Genomic DNA, 20,089 nt, shown 5'->3' on the forward strand with positions numbered 1-20,089 from the left:
CACATCGTCCCCAGAGGCCCGGCTGTGTCACATGTGGAGGATTCTGGACCTAGGCTCCTGCCCCGCCACGCCAATGCTCAACTCCAGACGCATGAACAAGGCGAGTCTCGAGTTCTTTGAGGCGAGTTATTTGAGGCCGCTCACGACCCCCCCACCCCACCTCTCTCTCTACCTGTACTGCGGCATGACACCTGCACCCAGCTCCAACCGCGTGCATTCTCTCGTCGGGAGAACGAACGGGGCCTCTCACATTAAACCAGCCGGGCTCGAGAGCGCCGAAAGTCATTCTGCCCCCAACAAACCGCACGCCACTGAGCACCCCCCCGGTATCGTAAAATAAAATTAAAAGCCGCAGCATGTGGAACAAATACACTTTTGTTCCACGAGCGTACCTTCATCTGTTTTAAACTCGGTACTTTGTCCCAACGTTTACAGGAAATAAAATTTAATAAATAAACTCGCTCGCATGCTCGCCCGCTCGGCCCCTCGCATCCCCCGGGAAGGGCAATAAACTCTGGCGTGCGGCTCCACGCTCGCCCCAATTTCCCTGGCCGTCGGTGAGCTCCGGCAGGGAGGCAGGTGCAGCGAGAGAGAGCGAGAGCACGAGAGCGAGAGCACGAGAGCGAGCGATAGAGAGAGCGGCGGCCAAATGGCCGCAACTCCGGGGATCTTGCCCACAGCAGCGTTAAATATTTGTAGCCTAAATGGGTGACGAGAATGTTCGTCGGCTAAGCGTTTGTTTACGTGATCTCCGCAAGTCCGGGAGACTCGATTGAGGCGTATGGGGTCGTGACGACCGGCCGCTTCTCCCCACAAAATAAGTACGCCCACCGTTTCTGCGCAGCATCTTATGACTCGGTCACATTTCGATGCTATATGAAGCCAAATCACAAATGTGTATAAATGTACACGTATATACACACACACGCACAACACGCTTGTCTCAGTCACTTAATGCGTCGGTTCTGCGGTGGAAGTAGCTGCTCAGTGTTAAATCTGTTCGCGAAATTAGTGACGGAAATATTTGCCAACTAAGTGTCAATCTAGATTTGAGGTTTTCGTGACTAAGCGTCAATTATTTTATTATTGGGTCTTTCGGTAAAGCCACGTAGATAGGCATGCTAATCTCTCACAATATAATGGACACCCCCCACAGCTTCGTTTGTCAAGATTTACCCGATCTTATTACACACACACACACACGATTTCAACCGAGAAGATGGATACAAACTGATAAATCATTGGAAGGACGTTATTAACCAGTTTAGGTCATAACTGGCTGTGATGTTCCCTCCCTACCTACCTATGTTAGCAGTTATTTTCAACCGTCTGAGTTACATTCACTAACACAGCCACCATTAGCTGTGTTAGTAAATTGCGGCTTGCCATCCGTTTCCACCTCCATGTGGCGATGGCTCTTTCCGAGCTCTCTCCGAGCTTACATTTACAAGCAGATTTCTTACATTGACATGCTAAGCCCTCACAATACAATGTCCAACCCCACAGCTTCGTTTGTCAAGATTTACCCAATCTTACATTTACATGCAAATTTATTCTCTAGCCCTGCCCACTGACCCTTGGGCTACACCCATCCCAAACCTTTATAACTCCCTGCCTTAGCAGCGCTCCCACCATAAATTCTCAGCAGCTCTCCCGCGATATTTCTCACCTGATGACGATTGCTTGTGTTGTGATCGAAACGCCGTGATATTATTATTTTTATTATTTGATCTATCTACGTGGCTTTACCGAAAGACCCAAGAATATGAATTCCTGCAGTCACGAAAGCTTTAAGTCAAGATTTAAGTGTCAATTATTTTATTTTCATCAAAGATGGGTATGAAAATCATCAGGTAAATGTTATTTATTTCAGCAGGAAGGGTCCAATAAGCTCGTAGGTTCTATTTCATGGGCATTCTGCAAAAAATATTACTTTAAATATCCACCCAAGACTAGAGGATGACCGACAGCCTGGGTTCGCATCTGGTGTTCAGGCAGACACCTGCGATGAGACTCGGTTCCCAAGCATAGCGAGTTAATGGTCTCAGCAAGGTTACCAATAAATGCGTACAAATTGTCCATCACAAAATATTCGCTTTTTTTCACTTCATTGGGACAAATTTCCACGATGGGAATTGGAGTATCTATTTGAATGCCACGTGACAGATATTTCTTATTAGCAGGGGCTTTGTGGAGGACTGCATGCAACACCCCGTTGCGAGGATAAAAAAAAGGTCACTTGAAGGGTTATTAGCGGTAATGCAGCGACGTTGGCTTCTGCGGACCAATCTCTAGTAGATGGGCCGACGCGCTGCTCTGCAAGTGTTCCGAATGGACACTTCGTTTCGTGACACTGTGGCCGTGACACAACTGGAACAAAATGATGAGAATTTTTTTTATAAACAAACAAAATAAGGACTTGAGCGTCTTTGTGGGGACAATGGGGAATGACAAAAATTACACAGGTGGATGCCACTGATGGGAGCGTCCAAGGATGCAGAAACACCGGTTTGCAATGATCGCTCGCTCTCACAAGTCCATCCGTGGTGGCCACTCATGACCGTCGCCACACACGGCCGCCCCTGCCAGGCCACGGCAAGGCACCCGTAAGTGGGGGGGGGGGGGAGGCAAAACATGTTTATCTTTAGATACCTACCGATGTTAAACGAACGTGTCGACACAAATGAAATCGTAAAGGCGGTCAAATTGACGGCATGTTGCATTCGGAGGCGTTATGCCGGCAGAGTGATTTTTAAAAAATAAGGCCGCACTCCCGCGTTCACCACTCGGCGGCACAGCGGGGGGGGGGGGGGGGGTCTCGTATCCAGCTAGCCGAGTCGTGAATGATTATTTAACTCGCTAAAATGAAACACCTGCAACTGTGTTTGTAATTAACCTTCTCAGTGTGAACCGTTTTTTGAAACATTTCATTTAATATTTCGTCTAACAAGGCTTTACGTAACGCGCGAGGGGCAAGCAGCCAGGCACTTGCAAACGCGCCGCTGTCGGGAAACCGACGAGGTGCAGGATTGCCGTGGCCCGGCCAACACCGGCGAAACGTCGTACTTGGAATTGTAAATGTTCTGGGTTTACTCTCCAACACACCGGTGTGCTGAAGTAGTAACTAATTGGCACGTTCTGTTTACGTGACAAACCTTACCAATTGGCTGTGTTGGGTGGTGGCGGGTTTAACGACGCATTTATATATATGAACCTTTGTCAGCCTGAGGACGGGCAGCTAGCGCCAGGCAGAACAAGCAGCCACTGCCCCCATATGCACCGCACCACCGTGAGGCGCAGAGACAAAGAGATCCGAAACGATTGCACCTTCCATCGCGATTCGACGAATTGCCACGATTCAGGGTCACAAGTCCTATTTATGAGAACATTGTGGCGAATCCAGCGGCTTCTCATGCAGGCAGGGCTCAAATGAACCCATCGCATACAAGGTATATGAAATTCTACTCTTACGTGCACGATTCGACGCTACGCATTATGAGCGTAAGAATCGACTTTAACAGATGTATCGACGCATGCCTCAGAACGAACCGTGCTCTCACAGCACGCTCAGACTTAAGATCCGTACATTGTGGCGTACGTATGTAAAACTTACATACGTACGTAGCCAACCGTGCTAAATCGAAGGTGACGTCATCCTGACGGCATCACAACGCAACCCCTCGTGTCCCATCCATCAAAAATCAGCTTGTGCCAACAAGGGGGCCTGCCACATTAGACGGCTATACGGCGTTTGTTCCTGGCTGTTGCTTGGAGCTGCACGCCATGGGTTGAGACCTTTGCCGAGCGGTGGATACAGCGATGCCGACGGTTAAAAGCCGCGTACCAGCCACTATAGAGCAACCGTGACGAATGGCAGGCTCAGTCTTCGCTGCCCGGCATCAGCATGTGGGAGTCTGATAGAAAAACTGGCTTGCAGACAGGAAAAGACGAAGGCAAATGGACGGAGGGAGGGAATGCTTGCCATAGAGACAGACAGCTCGATGGCCCGGAAAACGTACAGTTGGCTATGTACGGTGCAAAAGAAGTTCAACATACAAACAAGACAGGGATACATGAGACGAAGCACACAGACACACAGAGGCTCAGCCAGACAGATGTGCAGGCAGAAACTGCTAAAGCTATTTGTCGGTGTATGTGTTTTGGGAGCCCGGAGGGGCAGGGCAGGGCGGCCGAGGAAGGAAGTGGACGAACTACTTTGTACGGAGGCAGCCGCCCCCACTGCCCTCCTCACTCTCCACTGCCCCCCCCACCAGCCCCCCCCCCCCACCAGCCCCCCCCCCCCCCACCACCACCCTAACCCAACCGCACTCCCACCACGTTCCCCTTGAATGGTGGAAATTCAGTCTGGACGCAGCAGCAGCAGCAGTTCCGTCACAGTCACAGCGCACAGGGGAGGAAAACGCCAACAGCCACATGCAGCAACAGGCAACGTTGAATTAACAAATAAATAAATAAACAAACACGCGCGCACGTGCACGTGAAGAGAATTCTTAATTACGCCCTGTGTGCGCTGTGGGGCTATGATGGCTAACAGATGTGCGCCGCCACTGCCTCCTCCTCCTCCTCCAGCCCTGCGCACGCACGTCTGGCCGCACTTTCACAAAACGCAGAGTTCCTCTCCTTACCCCGAGATCCAGACCCCCCCCCGCCCCCCCCCCCCCGCCTGCCCACACACACACACCTCTCCCCACCGGTGGGCAGGAGATCGGCCGCGCGGCTACGCACCAACCTCGATTCGGAAGGTGCCAAAAAAAAAAAACGAGCGAAAGTAATGCGCGGAAGCCAGGAGGGAGATGCAGTCGGTTTGGGCAGGGCCTGGGGGGGGGGGGGGGGAAGCAACAGCGTGGAGCGAGGAGGTGTCGCGGTGAGACAATGCTGTCGCTCGCGCCTTTGCTGTGGCAGCTGCGCGCTGCTGCTGCTGGTGCTTGTCGGCAGCGGCCTCGCGCCGCCGCCGCCGCCGCTCGCGCGTTCAACGCGCAGTCACTTGCAAACCGTGATAAAATCTCACGCCGTCACGTCGTGCTGCTGACAACAGTCTCGCCGCCGTCACTTCTTTGCCAGACGCGATTTGTTGCCGTCGCTCATATCGCCGCCACAGCCTCACTCCAGCCCGGTCCAAACCAAAAGGCCCCCCCCACCCCCCCCACCTCTGTCTCGCGACCCGGTGTGGCCGACTATGTGGGGGTTATAATCTTAGTTTTTTCTGTAAAGTCACGTTGAAGAGAAACAACAAAATAATAAAATATATAAAACAATAAAAAAATTCTCACGACGTTTCGACCATAACTCAAACGGTCATCTTCAGGTGTGTTGGTTTGCATAATTTTATGTGGGGGTTGTTACAAATGTTTTGTTTGCGATTCATAATTTGAAAGAAAAAAAAGGTGTTTGGGTTAGATCGCGTAAATACAAATGCCATCGTTAACCGGCGTCACGTCTTGAGATCAAGGATCCGTTCCGAAACGCAACGCGCGTCGAAGAGAATTCACATTGGGGGACGGGGAGTTATCATCACATTTCTTCAGGGATCGCTTGTACTGGAGTGGTATTTTCATCTACACACTTGGGGGCGCACTTTTTCACATGGCCTGCAACGGAGGAGATGTTTATCACGCATGTATGTTGAACTTTTTTCGCACCGTACATAGCCAACAGTGCTAAATCGGAGGTGGTGCCGGGGGGAAGGACAACGAACTGAACACAACTGATCTTTGTTCATTCTCACAGCCACAAAGATATCCAATGAAGTGATACATCTTGTTTAATATGACGGGATCCATATTCACATGTCAGTGACCAGGCTAAGGGCATCAATTCAAAGGCACACGATAAACCGGATCAATCACGGGCGTCTGGAACTCAAGACTTGAACCCAGGATCGTCGGTGGTGCCTGCTGCTCAGTGTATCTGGGAGCTCCGAGCCAGTCAGCCACAGCTGAGGGGAAGTTTTACTATATTTTGCATTTACTTTTCTCAGAAGTGTCAACATTTGGCCTGCCTTTTCTCCGTGTTTTAAAAAAAACCCTTCAATTGTGCAAGGGTAACCCTCGGGCAGTGTCTACGGTGGTGATAGAAAATAATGTTTCTTGACTGGGTTAGGATTCATATTCTTGGTTCTTTCGGTATAGTCAAGTAGAAGGGAAATAATAAAATAATAAAAATATAAAACAATAAAATTCTCACGACGATTGTGAATAATAATCTCTATTAAAGAGAAAGGGGGGAGATTTGAGGCAGTGGTTTGCCCACTGTACTATATAAACTTAGCTCAAACTAGATATTTTATTTTACCAGGTAAGGCCGACCGAGCTTGGTAGCTCTTTTTTGAGCGATCATTTGTGGCCAGAAGGGACCTGGCCACAAATGATCGCTCAACAAAATGGCTTATCACGTTGAAATGTATAGTAGCCTAATACTGTAATTGCATGTTTCTAAATGTGGAGGGGAAAAATCGGAGGACCTGGAGAAAAATCCACGCGACCACGGGGAGAGAGAGAGACACGCAAACTCCAAATATACAGCAGGTGTCAGGGTCGGGATTGAAACCACGATCTTCTTCATACCAGGCGAGGTAGTTAACATCTCACCAACGCGGTAAGCCGAGTTTATTTCCTGGACACAATATCAGTGGCGAGTGATATCTGAACATTTCAATAATCCATCGATATCATATTAAATTAGCTTTTTTTTCTTTCTTAAATGTGGTCAAAATAATATTGGGAGGCCTTCATCCCATCAGTACATTGACAAAGAGCTATAAACTATTATTTGCATTTTTATTCCACGTGTATTACATGGGAAAGTCTCACTGTGTCAACTCTTTTTTTATGAGAGTCCTGCATTGGGTGTTTGACCAATTTAATTCATATTTGGCTCCGTGTGGGAAGGAAGCTAGCGCACCCAGAGAACACCCAATCATGCGTACTTAAGGGTAACACTGAAAGATCCGCACAGTTGGATTCAAGAATCCATCGCCATACCATCATCCACTGGCCACCATGCAGTCTATGGTCATGGTTTGACAAGCAGGTTCTTGGCTGAGTGTGCCTCATGAGGAACGTAACCCCACCCCCCAACTTCTCTCTCTAATTGAGGGCGCGGGCGTTAACGAGCGTGGTGCAACGCGCGACGTGCCATTTAATTTCAATTAGGGGTGTCGCGTTTTCCCCGGTCGGATATTCGGTGTGCTGCTCCTTTCAGGGCCGATTTCCGCAGCACAGAGGCCGCACTGTGAGGCGGCAAACACAGGGCTGCCTCTTAGCCCCCCCCCCCCCCCGGGTCCCGAAGGTGCCAAGGAAATGCCTGAACGCTGGCATCACGGCCCGGCGGGCCGCGCTCGCTCACGGCGGCGCTCGGAATTAATGGACGGAAAAAACACAAGTTTTGCTACACGTGTGTGTGTGTGTGCGCATGTGTGGCTGTCTGGTGGGGGGGGGGGGGGGTTGTACGTGAAGGTACTAAGTAGTGGGATGAGTGGGTGTAGTGTGGTCTTGTGCAGGGCATGTGTGTACGTTACTGCGTGTGCGCCGGGCCGGCCTTTCATAGGTGCTCGCTAACAGCACTTGCCCCAACAATCAGTTAAGGCTATACGGGGGGATCTTTGTCTTTGTGTAGGTGTAAGGCAGTCGGGGAAAGTAGCGTGGTGGTTAGCGCGCTGCACTACAAACCTGGGGAGCCGAGTTCGATTCCCACTCATGACAAATAACAATGACGAATATCTGAACTAGTCCAGGGCCTCTGCTAGGTCGACTCAGTCTTAAATTAGCATTACCAAAGGAGGCTGGGCTGTGGTGATGACCACCCACCCTCTCGAGTGCCGTGCCAGCATACCTAGGTGCTCGCTAGGAGCACTTGCACCAAAAGTCTGTTAAGGCTATATGGGGGATATTTGTTTTTTGTGTATTTGAAGGTAGCATAGAGGAGGAAATAGTTTAGTGTTGGGTATATGTGCAGGTAGGTGGCATGTGTGTGTGGTACCGTGGTCATGTTACCGCCACTTACTAGCGAATGGAGGTTGTTGTATTATTGGGATGTGGTGTTGAGTGTGTATGTGGTTGTATGGGGGTTGCGTATGTGGAAGGTTAAGTAGAGTGGGCGAGTGTGGTGTGTGTGGCGAGCGGTGGAGTACTTGTCATACACACCTGCCGGAGGTGTGTATGTTGGGGGAATGGTGGTGTGATCGATTGCAAAATTCTGTGTTGCCATGTACCAGTGGCTATTCATATCAATTCCAGTGATATATGAACCTGGCCAGAGCCTGCGCTGTTTCGAATGTGTTTGTGTATTTATGTATGTATATACAGGGAGCGGTGGCACAGTGGCTACCGTGCTGCGTGACGAACCCGTCGATCCGGTTCGATTTCCGCTCACAGCCAACACCAGTGACAATTATCTAAACCAGTCCTGGGCCTCCACTACTTCGACTCAGCCTCAAATGAGTACCTGATGCGGTGTGTAAATATTGCCACTAGGGAGAAGACGGCGGCCGGGCGTGGTGTTGGCCACCCACCCCCTCGCGTTCCGTGCCGACCTTCAAAGGTGCTCGCTAACAGCACTTGCCCCAACAGTCTGTCAAGGCCATATGGGGGGTATGGGGAGGGGGGGTCTTTGTCTGTGTCTTTTATGTGTGTGAGCTTGCACGTGTGTGCACCTCCATGCGTGTTTGTGACTTCATGCGAGTAGATAAATGTGTGTTCGTGTGAGTACGTGCGTGTAACGTGCCTGTAACGTGTGTGTACATTAGTGTGTGTGTGTGTGTGTGCGCGAGACGGCTCACCGATGCGAGTGCCTTGCCCAGGGTGTCCCCGGTCTGTGCCGCCCCGGCTGCGTTGCCCCTGCTCGCTGTGGGCAGACAGTGACGTCACGTCACCCACAGGCGCGAAACCACAGTCTCCCTGGGCCAGCGCCGCTCACTTGTCCCATATTAGGATATTCTGTCCCTCCACTCAATGCAGGCTAAACACGTGCAACACACTCGGGAAAAGCGCAGTTGCACCCTCTCTCAAGTACGAATGTGAATTGAGTAGCAACCATAAATCCAATGTCTTAGGAAAACCAGCTGCTGGCTTCATAGCACAACGCGTGCAAACCACTCGTGCCCTCACAGGACTCTTGCAGTGACAAGTGAGCTGTTCATGTCAAGTCAAAACTGCTCAAATGTCACTTTCATGAATAAATCGGTCGCGTATTCTTGGTTCTTTCGGTAAAGTCACGTAGGCGGGAAACAATAAAATAATAAAATATAAAACAATAAAATTCTCACAACGTTTCGACTGCAACACAAGCAATCATCATCAGGTGTGAAAACCACAGCAAAAAAAAAGATTTTTTTCTTGCTGTGGTTTTTACACCTGATGATGATTATTGTTTCCCTTCTACGTGACTTTACCGAAAGAACCAAGAATATGAATCCCTGCAGTCACCGAAAGCTTTAAATCAAAATTTAAATCGGTAGTGCTTTCAACATCCTGAAATCTAAGCTTGTACCACCACTACCACCTCTATGATCGTTGCCACCAACAGCTCCAGCAACACCTCCTTCACTAAAATTACCAGCACGGTTATCTCGACCACGACCACCACAACCATTATTCGTCGCTTTGTTTTTGTCTGTCTGTTTCTGTCTTGAAAATTTCGGCTGCTGTGCACGTATCTCGAATCACAATGCAGTGACGATGATGAAGAAGGCTGTGTTTTTATTTCATGAGATTTTAAGCGTAAATAATATGGCCGGCACGGGTTTAGTGGTGGCATAGCGATTCTCTTAGCCCAGACACAAAAACTGAATCCCGACCACGTCGAGGGCGAGTGATATCTGAACCAGCCCTTCAGCCAACAGCTTCACAAACCCGCAATCACCAGCATGCCAATGTACGGTCAAACAACCCCCCTGAATGGCAGTATCGGGAGGCCTGCATCCAGCAGTGGTTTGACAAAGGGCTGACAATGTTTACATAATGACCAAAGGAAACATGCGGTTGAAAAACATTGAAATCAGATTAGAATCAGAATCTGTATTTATACCGGAGGAATCTGATGAGCTATGAAGCTCCTTTTCACAGATGTTCAGTAGGGGCGGGTCAGAAAATTCCAACAGCAAAGAATACAAAAACACGATAGGAGCGCAAAGTATAGGAAAGGTAAAAAAAAAGTTATTTTACCAGGTAGAACTCACTGAGCAAGTGACCTGGCCACAAATTATAGCTCAATGAAGTGGCTTATAATGTGGAAATTTATAGGAGCCAAATAATATAAATAATCTAAACGCGTGTTTCTAAATGTGGAGCGAAAAACCGGAGGACCTGAAGAAAAAATCCACGTGACCACGGGGAGAGCGACACGCCAACTCCAAATACACAGCAGGCGTCGTCAGGGTCGGGATCGAAGCCATGACATCCCGCCAATGCGGCCCCCCCTAATTAGAATTAATTGAGATTAAACATAGCAACATTGGCCCCTACTGTAGATTACTGCGTGTGAAACATAGCCCCTTTCCTTCGTGATCGCCTTTGTGTTATAAGAATGGCACGAATATCAAATGCACTAAATTCGTATTTTATCATTACCGTGGTGCCGGGCGGCCTCAGCGGGAAGGGGCTCACCGCCAGCGCCGGTCGGCGTCCTCGCGCTGGACCCGTAGCCTGGAGCACCGTGCGGGGGGAACGGGGCCATGGGCGGTAGCGCCAGTGCGGAGTCTCCGGCGCTGTGGGGCGGATAGCCCTGCGAACCAGCAACAGAAGACAAAGACTTTACAATTGGCATTTATGGAAGGTGCCGTTAGCGAGGGCTCTACCTATCTGGGCGCACAGTATGTGGTGTGGCCGGCACCGCATCCTCCCGTGGCCTTTGTCTCCCCGGTTACGGTGTCTTTGCACACCGCACAGGTCACGCTCGGGAAGGCCCGGGACCAATTCTGATATCACTCGCCACAGACATTAGCCGTGGCTTTAAATCAAACTCGGGTCGCCCGGTTCGTCGTGCAGTGTGCTCAAAAGGCTGTGCCACTACTCCCTGCGCTCCAACAATAAAACAACAGCCGCCATTCGCCGCACCTCTGATTAGCACGGTTGGCTACGTACAGTGCGAAAGAAGTTCAACATACATACGTACACACTTCAGCCCGTGTGCCAGGCTAGGTACCCTGTGCTACACGTGTACCGCATGGGCAATGGGAACGCAGTGGTTGTGAAGCGGCCGGGATCAGTGTTGCGCTGCTTGAGTTAGTGATGCGCAACCGAGGTCAGTGGTGGTATGACTCAAGACTGTGATGCGGGAGGGATGAGCCTGGAGCATTTGTAGTTGGTGCGGTGTTTTTCGAGTTCACCTGCGTCGTGATCGAGTGATTCTGACGCGGCCCGGATGAGTGTGGCGCACCTACGGTGACCGTGGTGCTGTATTGAGACAGCGCGGAACGTTCTGGATAAAATCGTGGTGGTGAGCGTGCCGTGGTCTGGGCGAGAGCGGGTACCAATCGGTCACGTGCACCAAGGACCCCGTAGGAGCCAGGCGGCTGGCTCATATGAGCAGCGGCATTGGCCGTGCCGCCGTATCCACCGGGCTGGGCGAGGCCGCTGCACGGGCCCCACAGCTCCGCCGAAGCCTGTGCACCATCTGCACGACCATACAATGTAAAAAAAGGAAAACAAAAAGTAAAAAAAAAACTAAAATTGAAATCCCCTATGAGACACAATATTTAATAACAGTGGATTTTGCAAGGGGGAGAGAGGCGGGTGGACGGACGGACGGATGGGGGCGGGGGGGGGTGGAGTGGAGGGGGCGGTGGGGGGGTTCGGAGAAGGAAAAATGGGGATGTGTGGCGGGGCGGTGCAGCAGTAGAGAGGAGGGTGATGGAGGGGGAGGGAGACAGGAACTCCCGTAAGGCAAAAGTATGCAGGCGCGGGCTCAGCGCGGCCGTGCACCACACCCAGCCGCAGCTGACAAAACAGGCAAGCGGCCGGGGCAAGACAGGGCTGCAAACAAACTCGCTGTGCCGACAAAGTCTGCGCGTGTGTTGCACCACTGAAGCAGCGGAGGCTGCGGTGAGCGAGCGAGCAAGCGAGCGAGAACGCTGGCAGCGTGTTCTCATGCACCCCAATCCGCAGGGGAGTATCCACAAACAAAACAACAACTCAACCGGACCGGAATACACCTTTCACCTCCTGCCCACCGCCCCCCTCATGTCTGCAATGCCTGCCTCGTCCATCCTATATCCTCCTCTCTCTCCCTCTCTCCCACCCACCCGTACAACTCTGTCCCCCCCCTCCCCCAATCACATTGTGAGCGGAAGACAACATTCGTAGTTAGGAAAAATGTGGACGTGTCGCCATCACGGATGGTGTGTGCCCCGTGCTCGTTACAGCCTTAAAGGATCTGTGTTTTTCGTATTACGATCCTCGCGTTTGTCTGTAAACAACGGGGATCACACTGTCGCCCGCGTCCTCCTGGCTCGCTGCCTCTGTACAATGTTTGTTGAGAACATAGCAGTTAACAGCAGCAGCAACAGAATCAGCAGCGGTAGAAGCATTGGCACCAGCAGCAGAAGCAGCAGGAGCATGAGGACAACTGCAACAGCAAAAGTAAACAACAGAGTCAAAATCGACGGACTACACTCGCACCAACAAATACATCAACTGCGGCAACAGCAACGACAGCAGAGCGGCTATGCTAGCGACGCAGCGGGAACAGCAGACAAAGCGGGACAAGAGGAGCGAGGAAGCGAGCGCCAAAGCGCGCAGCGAGGGAAGCGGTGGCCGAGTCACTTCTGCAACTAATGCAAATCTGCGGTGGGGATGTGCGAGCCGTGGAATATTTTCACAGCGGTTCCAAGTCAAGGTCCACGCTGAAGTGGCACCGGGATTATTTTTAGTTCTTTTTCCCCGCAGTGTTCACCACCATCGGCACCGCGCTCCGCAAAAACCTTCACGCTATTTTCCGTGCGGGGATAAACAGGGCCGCGCATGAACGTGCGCGCATGTGCGTGCGCGTGGGGAGCGGTAGTGTAGCGGTTAGCGCGCCGCACTACGAATCCGGCGACCCGAGTTCGATTCCCGCTCACCAGTTCTGGGCATCCCCTAGGTTGACTCAGCCTCAAATAAGTACCTGGTGCGGTGTGTAAACATCGCCACTAAGGGAGACAAAGGTGTTCCCTGCCCGCCTTCATATGTGCTCGTGAACAGCCCTCGCCCCAACAGTTTGTTAAAGCTATACGGGGTTCTTTGTCCGTGTGTATTTCACGCGAGCTCAGCAGGCTGTGATAAAACCAGGATGGTGAGGATTGAGCTGGGAACTCACCTTACATGTAGTATGGGCTAGAGTCATGGTTGGGGCTGTCCTCACATTGCGTGCAGTATGGGATAGAGTTATGGTTAGGGATAGTGTCAGCTTGCATGTAGGATGGGCTACAGATATGGTTGGGGTTGGTCTCACCTTGTATGTAGTATGGCCTAGATTTATGGTTGGGGTTGGTCTCACCTTGCATGTAATATGGGCTAGAGTTATGGTTGGGGTTGGACTCACCTTGTATGTAGTATGGGCTAGAGTTATGGTTGGGGTTGGTCTCACCTTGCATGTAATATGGGCTAGATTTATGGTTGGGGTTGGACTCACCTTGTATGTAGTATGGGCTAGAGTTATGGTTGGGGATGGCCTCACTTTGCATGTAGTATGGCTAAGGTTTGGGTTGGCCTTACCTTACATGTAGTATGGACTAGAGTTTATGGTTGGGGTTGGCCTCACCTTGCATGTAGTATGGGCTAGAGTTTATGCTTTGGGATGGCCTCACCTTGCATGTAGTATGGGCTAGAGTTTATGCTTTGGGATGGCCTCACCTTGCATGTAGTATGGGCTAGAGTTTATGGTTGGGGTTGGCCTCACCTTGCATGTAGTATGGGCTAGAGTTTATGCTTTGGGATGGCCTCACCTTGCATGTAGTATGGGCTAGAGTTTATGCTTTGGGATGGCCTCACCTTGCATGTAGTATGGGCTAGAGTTTATGGTTGGGGTTGGCCTCACCTTGCATGTAGTATGGGCTAGAGTTTATGCTTTGGGATGGCCTCACCTTGCATGTAGTATGGGCTAGAGTTTATGCTTTGGGATGGCCTCACCTTGCATGTAGTATGGGCTAGAGTTTATGGTTGGGGTTGGTCTCACCTTGCATGTATGGGCTAGAGTTTATGCTTTAGGATGGTCTCACCTTGCATGTAGTATGGGCTAGAGATTATGGTTGGGATGGCCTCACCTTGCATGTAGTATGGGCTAGAGTTTATGGTTGGGGTTGGTCTCACCTTGCATGTAGAATGGGCTAGAGTTTATGCTTTGGGATGGTCTCACCTTGCATGTAGTATGGGCTAGAGTTTATGCTTTGGGATGGTCTCACCTTGCATGTAGTATGGGCTAGAGTTTATGGTTGGGATGGCCTCACCTTGCATGTAGTATGGGCTAGAGTTTATGGTTGGGATGGCCTCACCTTGCATGTAGTATGGACTAGAGTTTATGGTTGGGATGGCCTCACCTTGCATGCAGTATGGGCTAGAGTTTATGGTTGGGGATGGTCTCACCTTGCATGTAGTATGGGCTAGAGTTTATGGTTGGGATGGTCTCACCTTGCATGTAGTATGGGCTGCCATACGCGCTGGCGCCGGGAGGCTTGCTGGGGTAGCCTGGCACCTCCCGGCTGCACTCCTCGGAGCCCGGCGCGTACACCTGTCCGCGGCAAAACGGCAGAGGCGAGTGAGTGCAACAGCCAGCGTCGCTCGGCGGCACATCTGACGCGACGGCACTCCAGGAATTCCGTCATCTACGGGCGCAACGCAACTTCGATTTTACGGAGCGCGTCGAATTGCGGCGACGTCTCGAGACGCTGTACGCGGACGGTGGGCGTGTTTATTTTACAGGCAGCCGGCGGTCGGGTCGCAGACGTGAGAACGTGGGCAGGGAAGTCGACAGCACAAACGGCTGAGGGCAATAATCCTGTCGGTGCCAACATTTCAGTGTTACCCCCTGGCAATGTGCGTGTTTTCTCTGGGCAATTTTTGGTTCCCAACGACACGGAGCAAAAATATTTCTTAATAAAAATTGTCCTCGCCTCCCGGTGCGTGGCCCATCTGCAAAAGAAAAAAAAAGAGGATTTCACGCTCGCCAAGGCCTTCCTGGAAAAAAAACCTAAATTACTTTATTTTCATAGGCCCATCCAAAGGCGAAATTATTTTCGCAAGCGTTCTGTGGAATAAAAATGCAAAAGAACAACTAAAATGGGAGTTCAAGCCCTGGACGTTATGAAACTTAAGTTCTGAACATCGTATATATCTGAAACAGGAGACCCTGGCAAAACATGGCTTACAGCAGCACGTTTGTGTGCGTCAACTGAGACCCGGGACACCCTTGCAAATGAAATGTTCCATCTCAAGCAAATATGCAGCTGAAATTGTTCAATAAAATAAACCATCATTTACACCCCATCATCACCACCACCGCCGCCATCACGTAATCACTACCCTGTCACCGCCACATCACTAACACCACCGCATCATCACCATCCATCAGAACTTCATCACCACCGCACCATCATCACCACTCCCATCATCACCGTCCATCAGAACCTCGTCACCACCACCACAAAACCACCACCCCATCACCACCACTGTCATCACTGCCCCATCACCACTACATTAGAGCCACCTGTCGTTGCAACCCATGACCTGAACACTTGTGGCTAGCAGGAATAATACAAAACTGAAGTTTTTTGGAGCACGATGATGGCTTGAGATTTGTTTTATTTTGTCAAACGGGAAAAATAAAACATCTGCCCAGAAACGCGTTCCAACTTTCGTCCATTTACTGTTATTCGAAACGACGCAAGGTTTGGGTTTGGACACTGTGCTGCTAAGCAACACGCAACGCCTAAGGTCCGCAGAGGTATAAATGAGCTCGCTTGTCAAAATGCCATTATATAATGCAGCGGCTCGCTAAGAAGGGGTTCCCGTGCGGAGTATTACATCACCGCTAAACAAACCCGAGTGCGTAATCCTGCACGTGTTGATGCCAACGCGCGCTCGCAAAGCACCGCTGCCCGATTAAGTCAATTAATCATCCAGAGATTAGAATCGACGGCCAGTTATTATTTTGGTTTAACACGTAGCCTTTCGCGACAAATATTATCCAGAAGAGGTTTCTTTTTTTTTGGCTGTCGCCTAATCGTGAGGCGACAACCTGATGAAGCTGGTTGTAATCACCGGTGACACGTCGTAATCGAATTGCAAAAGTTGTTGGTTTATGCTCCACCACACAACGGCGTGCCGAAGTAGTAACTAATTAGCACGTTTTGTTTACGTGACAAACCTCACCAATTGGCTGTGTCGGGTGGTGGCGGGTTTATTAACGATGTATTTAAGGTCTATTATTTTGTGTTCCATTATTTTGGCCCGCTTAAAAAAAACGACGGCCACCTCAGCGTCCCGTCTCACGAAGGCAAGAAACCTCCTGCAATCCGTGGGCCCGGCGCAACGTGGCCAACGGTCCCCCGCCTCCCCCAAACTATTTTCGTGCATTCCGATTAGTCAAAGAACAAACAGGTCATCGGTAGATTAATCGATTTACTTAACTGGCCCCGGGTTCACTCAGCGGTAGATCGAGGAGGTTGTTCAAATTGTAAGGTTGCGAGTTCGAATTGTGGTTGTGGGCTGGCTCAGCCTATCATCCTTTTGGGTGGGGGGTGAAGTTGACAGTAGTTTTCCTATGGATAGACTCGGTCCTGCCATAGAAATGAGGATTTTCCACAACTGGCTCAGGGCTGTACAAGGGAGACAGGAGGCACCAACTCAATGCTCACCAGAGCAGGAAATCACTTGGACTTTATCACTTATGTTCGAGTAACGCCAGCAATAGCGATCAGGCAGTTCCGTCAATGCCCCCCCCCACCACTTGTTCACGAGCAGACAGACACTGGAGGCGCAGACACATGTTGCACTCAACGCGAGAGAACAACCTGAACCGCTCTTCGCCTGTCGTCGAGTCAGTGAAAAGCCCAGAATCGAATCAGCAGGAGTTCAGCATGCCTGTTTGTGCCGTGGATGGGCGGCCCCCTGAGAATTACAATGTGGGGTAGGCATGGGCCTATGGAGCGGACCGGGAGATTAATTTACCGCTATAGATTCTTGAATCAATCTGTGCAGAGGTTTTGAGTTTGACCCCCTCCCACTTTGTATCCTGAGTCACCCGCTTTCCTCCCCCCCCCAAAAATCTACTTCTTGTCATCGTTGTGTAAGCTATGTGCCTGTGCGACGGGACCAAGGGGCTAGAGAATGATAGGTAAAGGATGCGCGAGAATCGGTTGAATAAGAGGGTGAGGCACCGGAAATAATCCACGTGGGACTGGTCAAGGATTGGAAAAAGATCAGCAAAGACTTGGGGAGCGGCCGGTAAAGAACCGGTGATGGACGAGTAAGGGGTCGGGGATAGGCCGGTGAGGGATTGGCAAAGAATTGGTAAGGGACCGGCAAGAGATCAACAAGGAATCCAGAATCAGAATCTTTATCAGAATCTTTATTCTAAGACTGGAGGATTGGCGAGTGATGGGTGAGGCATTGGTGAGAGATCAGTGAGGAACCTGTGAAAGATGGTGAGAGTCCGGCAAGAAACTGGGTGCTGCCTTCCGCCGTGACGACGGTTCCACACAGCGCACGGTCACTTTATTTACTCTGGATAATCTTTTCAATAAGAAGTGAACTTCAGTGAGAACCACAAAAACTATATTCCCTTTGAAGTTACATTTGGTTTCATTAAACCAGAAACCGGTATAACTTCAGGTCTGGAGCAAGCACATCAAACGAAACATGCACATGTGTGACGCGTACATGTGTTTATCATAAGAACGCCACAAATCCTGGTTTAAGGCCACGCCAACTTTGGCACCGTCCATTCAGAGAAATTCAGCGAGGGTCCGCAATGCGGGTCGTACGCCCAGAGGAGCGACGGTCACAACAACGAGCTGAGCGCCGGGCGACTAAGACACAGCAAGTTGGCACATTAGCAGGCACAGGTGGTGCATCTGCCGGTCATCTCAATCGGTCAACCCATGGCACCTGGGTCTGTCCCATGACCTCCTGCCAGCGAGTCTTCGACACTTCACGTGGCCTGAACGTGCACATAGCCTGGCACAAGCGCCGTGGTGACGTCACCGCCACTTCCGGTCATCCTCGCAACGGCTTTTGGCTAGTCGTCCAACAAAAGCGGTCACCGCATCGCGTGCTTTCAAATGCGCTTCTGCAGCTACAGACTGAAAACTCATTTCTTTCAGACTTCTTTTTGTGTATTGTCACCCATGAGCACAGTTGGCTACGTACTGTGCGAAAGAAGCTCAACATACATACTTGGTGGTGAATGGTGGCTCTTCTTGTGGTACGTCTGAAACGCAGGTTTTCGCGGTTGTGCAGTGCAGCCTCCGAACGTGTTTTTGGGTTGTACCTGGCGATAGTTCGGCATAACGTATGAAGATCTGCTCGACGTGCTAGGAAGTTTTTAGTTCCGTAACAAACTAAAACTGTATTCCTTAAGTAGCCATTCTGCTCAGTTGTCGACGAAGCTTCCAGCGCACGGACTGAAACGTCGGATATCATTAATGCAATAAACACCGGGGGGGAAAATATTAAAAAAAACATGAAGAGAACTAGGGGCTTCCATCTCTCCGCCCCCCTCTTTCCGTTGGCAGCAGGGGACACCATCCTGAACGAAAACTCCCGCTCAACCGTGATCGTGGCACCCGCTTCTTGTGTTTTTAAAACCATCCTGGAAAATGTGTGTTTTATCTCCAAAACCTGGGGGCAGCTCTGGTCACGGGACTGCGTGTGGTTTAAAGCTCCCCCCCCCACCCTCACCCCTTCTTCTCGAGTGGGACTGGTGGTTTCATCAAGGCGTAAAAATAAATAACAAAAAATTGCGTATTTTGAGACAATTTTTTTCCAGACGGATTACTATAATTGTCTGGCATTTTCCAATGGTCAGAGTTGAAGGCTCAACAACAACAAAAATAAGGAAGTCGTGAAAAGAGGGAAGGGGATCCATGAAGATCCAACTCCCTACATGCGCCGGGGCCACCTTGTCAAAATAAAAGCCCTTACACAGTAATTGACGTGGCATTTCTCAACACATTTAAACGCCACCATTTGGCAGGACCATTTTACTTTCTCGTGCCATTCCCTGTGCTCCAATGCCCTTCTATCGGGCCCCTATATCCCTCCACGAGTCCCCATGTACCTCTGCCGGGTGACATATCCCTCCATGTTTGACTCTGTTGCCCCAGCATGTTACTCACTGGGTCTATACGTTCGTCAGTGAATCCTATTAAGGCTTCACGGATCCCCGTGCGCCTATTTGGGCTCCCATATCTCTGCGTGGGTCTCAACGTCAGAATCAGAATATTTATTTACACTGGAGGAATCCGATGAGCTATAAAGCTCTTTTTCACAGATGTCCAAATGTCACTTTTCTGTCACTATGAGCTGCCCGTTCCTTAATCCTTTGTCCACGCCTGAGCAAATCGCCTGTACGTCTTGGTTGCACGCAACGGAAATCGCTCATATTTGGAAGTCTCTGGAAAAACGGTAAAAAAACACAAGAAAATAGATTCATAGGTGAGCAAACTGTGACGGCCAAATCTTCATGAGTCATTGAGCGAAAACCGTCGCTTAAAATAACCGACAGCACCAAGAGAGTGAGACGTGAGACACAGCAGTTGTCGGCAATGAAGTCCCGTGGTTTTGAGAGCGATTTGCTTGCGCTACGGATCGCCCAGGTGTGACCTCCCCGGCTTTACGAGCGCCAAGCCACCCAGCACGTGCCGCGACCCCCTCCGTGACCTCCGTCTGGGATCTCGGTCCGTGACCCCCCCTCCTCCTCCCACGCTTGACCCATCTGCGTTAACTCCCCCCCTCCCCCCGCCCCCCCCCTTCATGGTGCGTCGTGTTACTCCTTGGGTCCCAACAGGAGTACGGCATGCCTAGCCTAGCGCGCGGAGCGACCGCGTGCTGCTCAGGTCAATGTCTCGTACCGTTCAGCGAGCGGGTTGATGGTAGTA

General features: G+C 50.6%; 1 protein-coding gene across 4 annotated transcripts in view; it reads right to left on the reverse strand.

Moving 5' to 3' along the window:
* The window catches only part of LOC116950827 (transcription factor 12-like), an 83,149-nt gene that overhangs the window by 18,466 nt on the left and 44,594 nt on the right, over nt 1–20,089 (reverse strand). For 3 of the 4 annotated variants that reach the window (XM_032968921.2, XM_032968922.2, XM_032968920.2), the window contains 4 exons: nt 14,622–14,721; nt 11,489–11,631; nt 10,587–10,740; nt 8,798–8,862 (listed from right to left, as the gene is read on the reverse strand). In XM_032968921.2, coding sequence (XP_032824812.1) covers nt 8,798–8,862; nt 10,587–10,740; nt 11,489–11,631; nt 14,622–14,721 — 462 coding nt within the window. The remainder of the gene's footprint in view (nt 1–8,797; nt 8,863–10,586; nt 10,741–11,488; nt 11,632–14,621; nt 14,722–20,089) is intronic. The other variant, XM_032968923.2, reaches the window with a different exon arrangement.

Source organism: Petromyzon marinus, chromosome 40, assembly GCF_048934315.1.
Source record: "Petromyzon marinus isolate PM22_M1 ecotype Great Lakes invasive population chromosome 40, UKy_Petmar_22M1.pri1.0, whole genome shotgun sequence".
Taxonomy (NCBI): domain Eukaryota; kingdom Metazoa; phylum Chordata; class Hyperoartia; order Petromyzontiformes; family Petromyzontidae; genus Petromyzon; species Petromyzon marinus.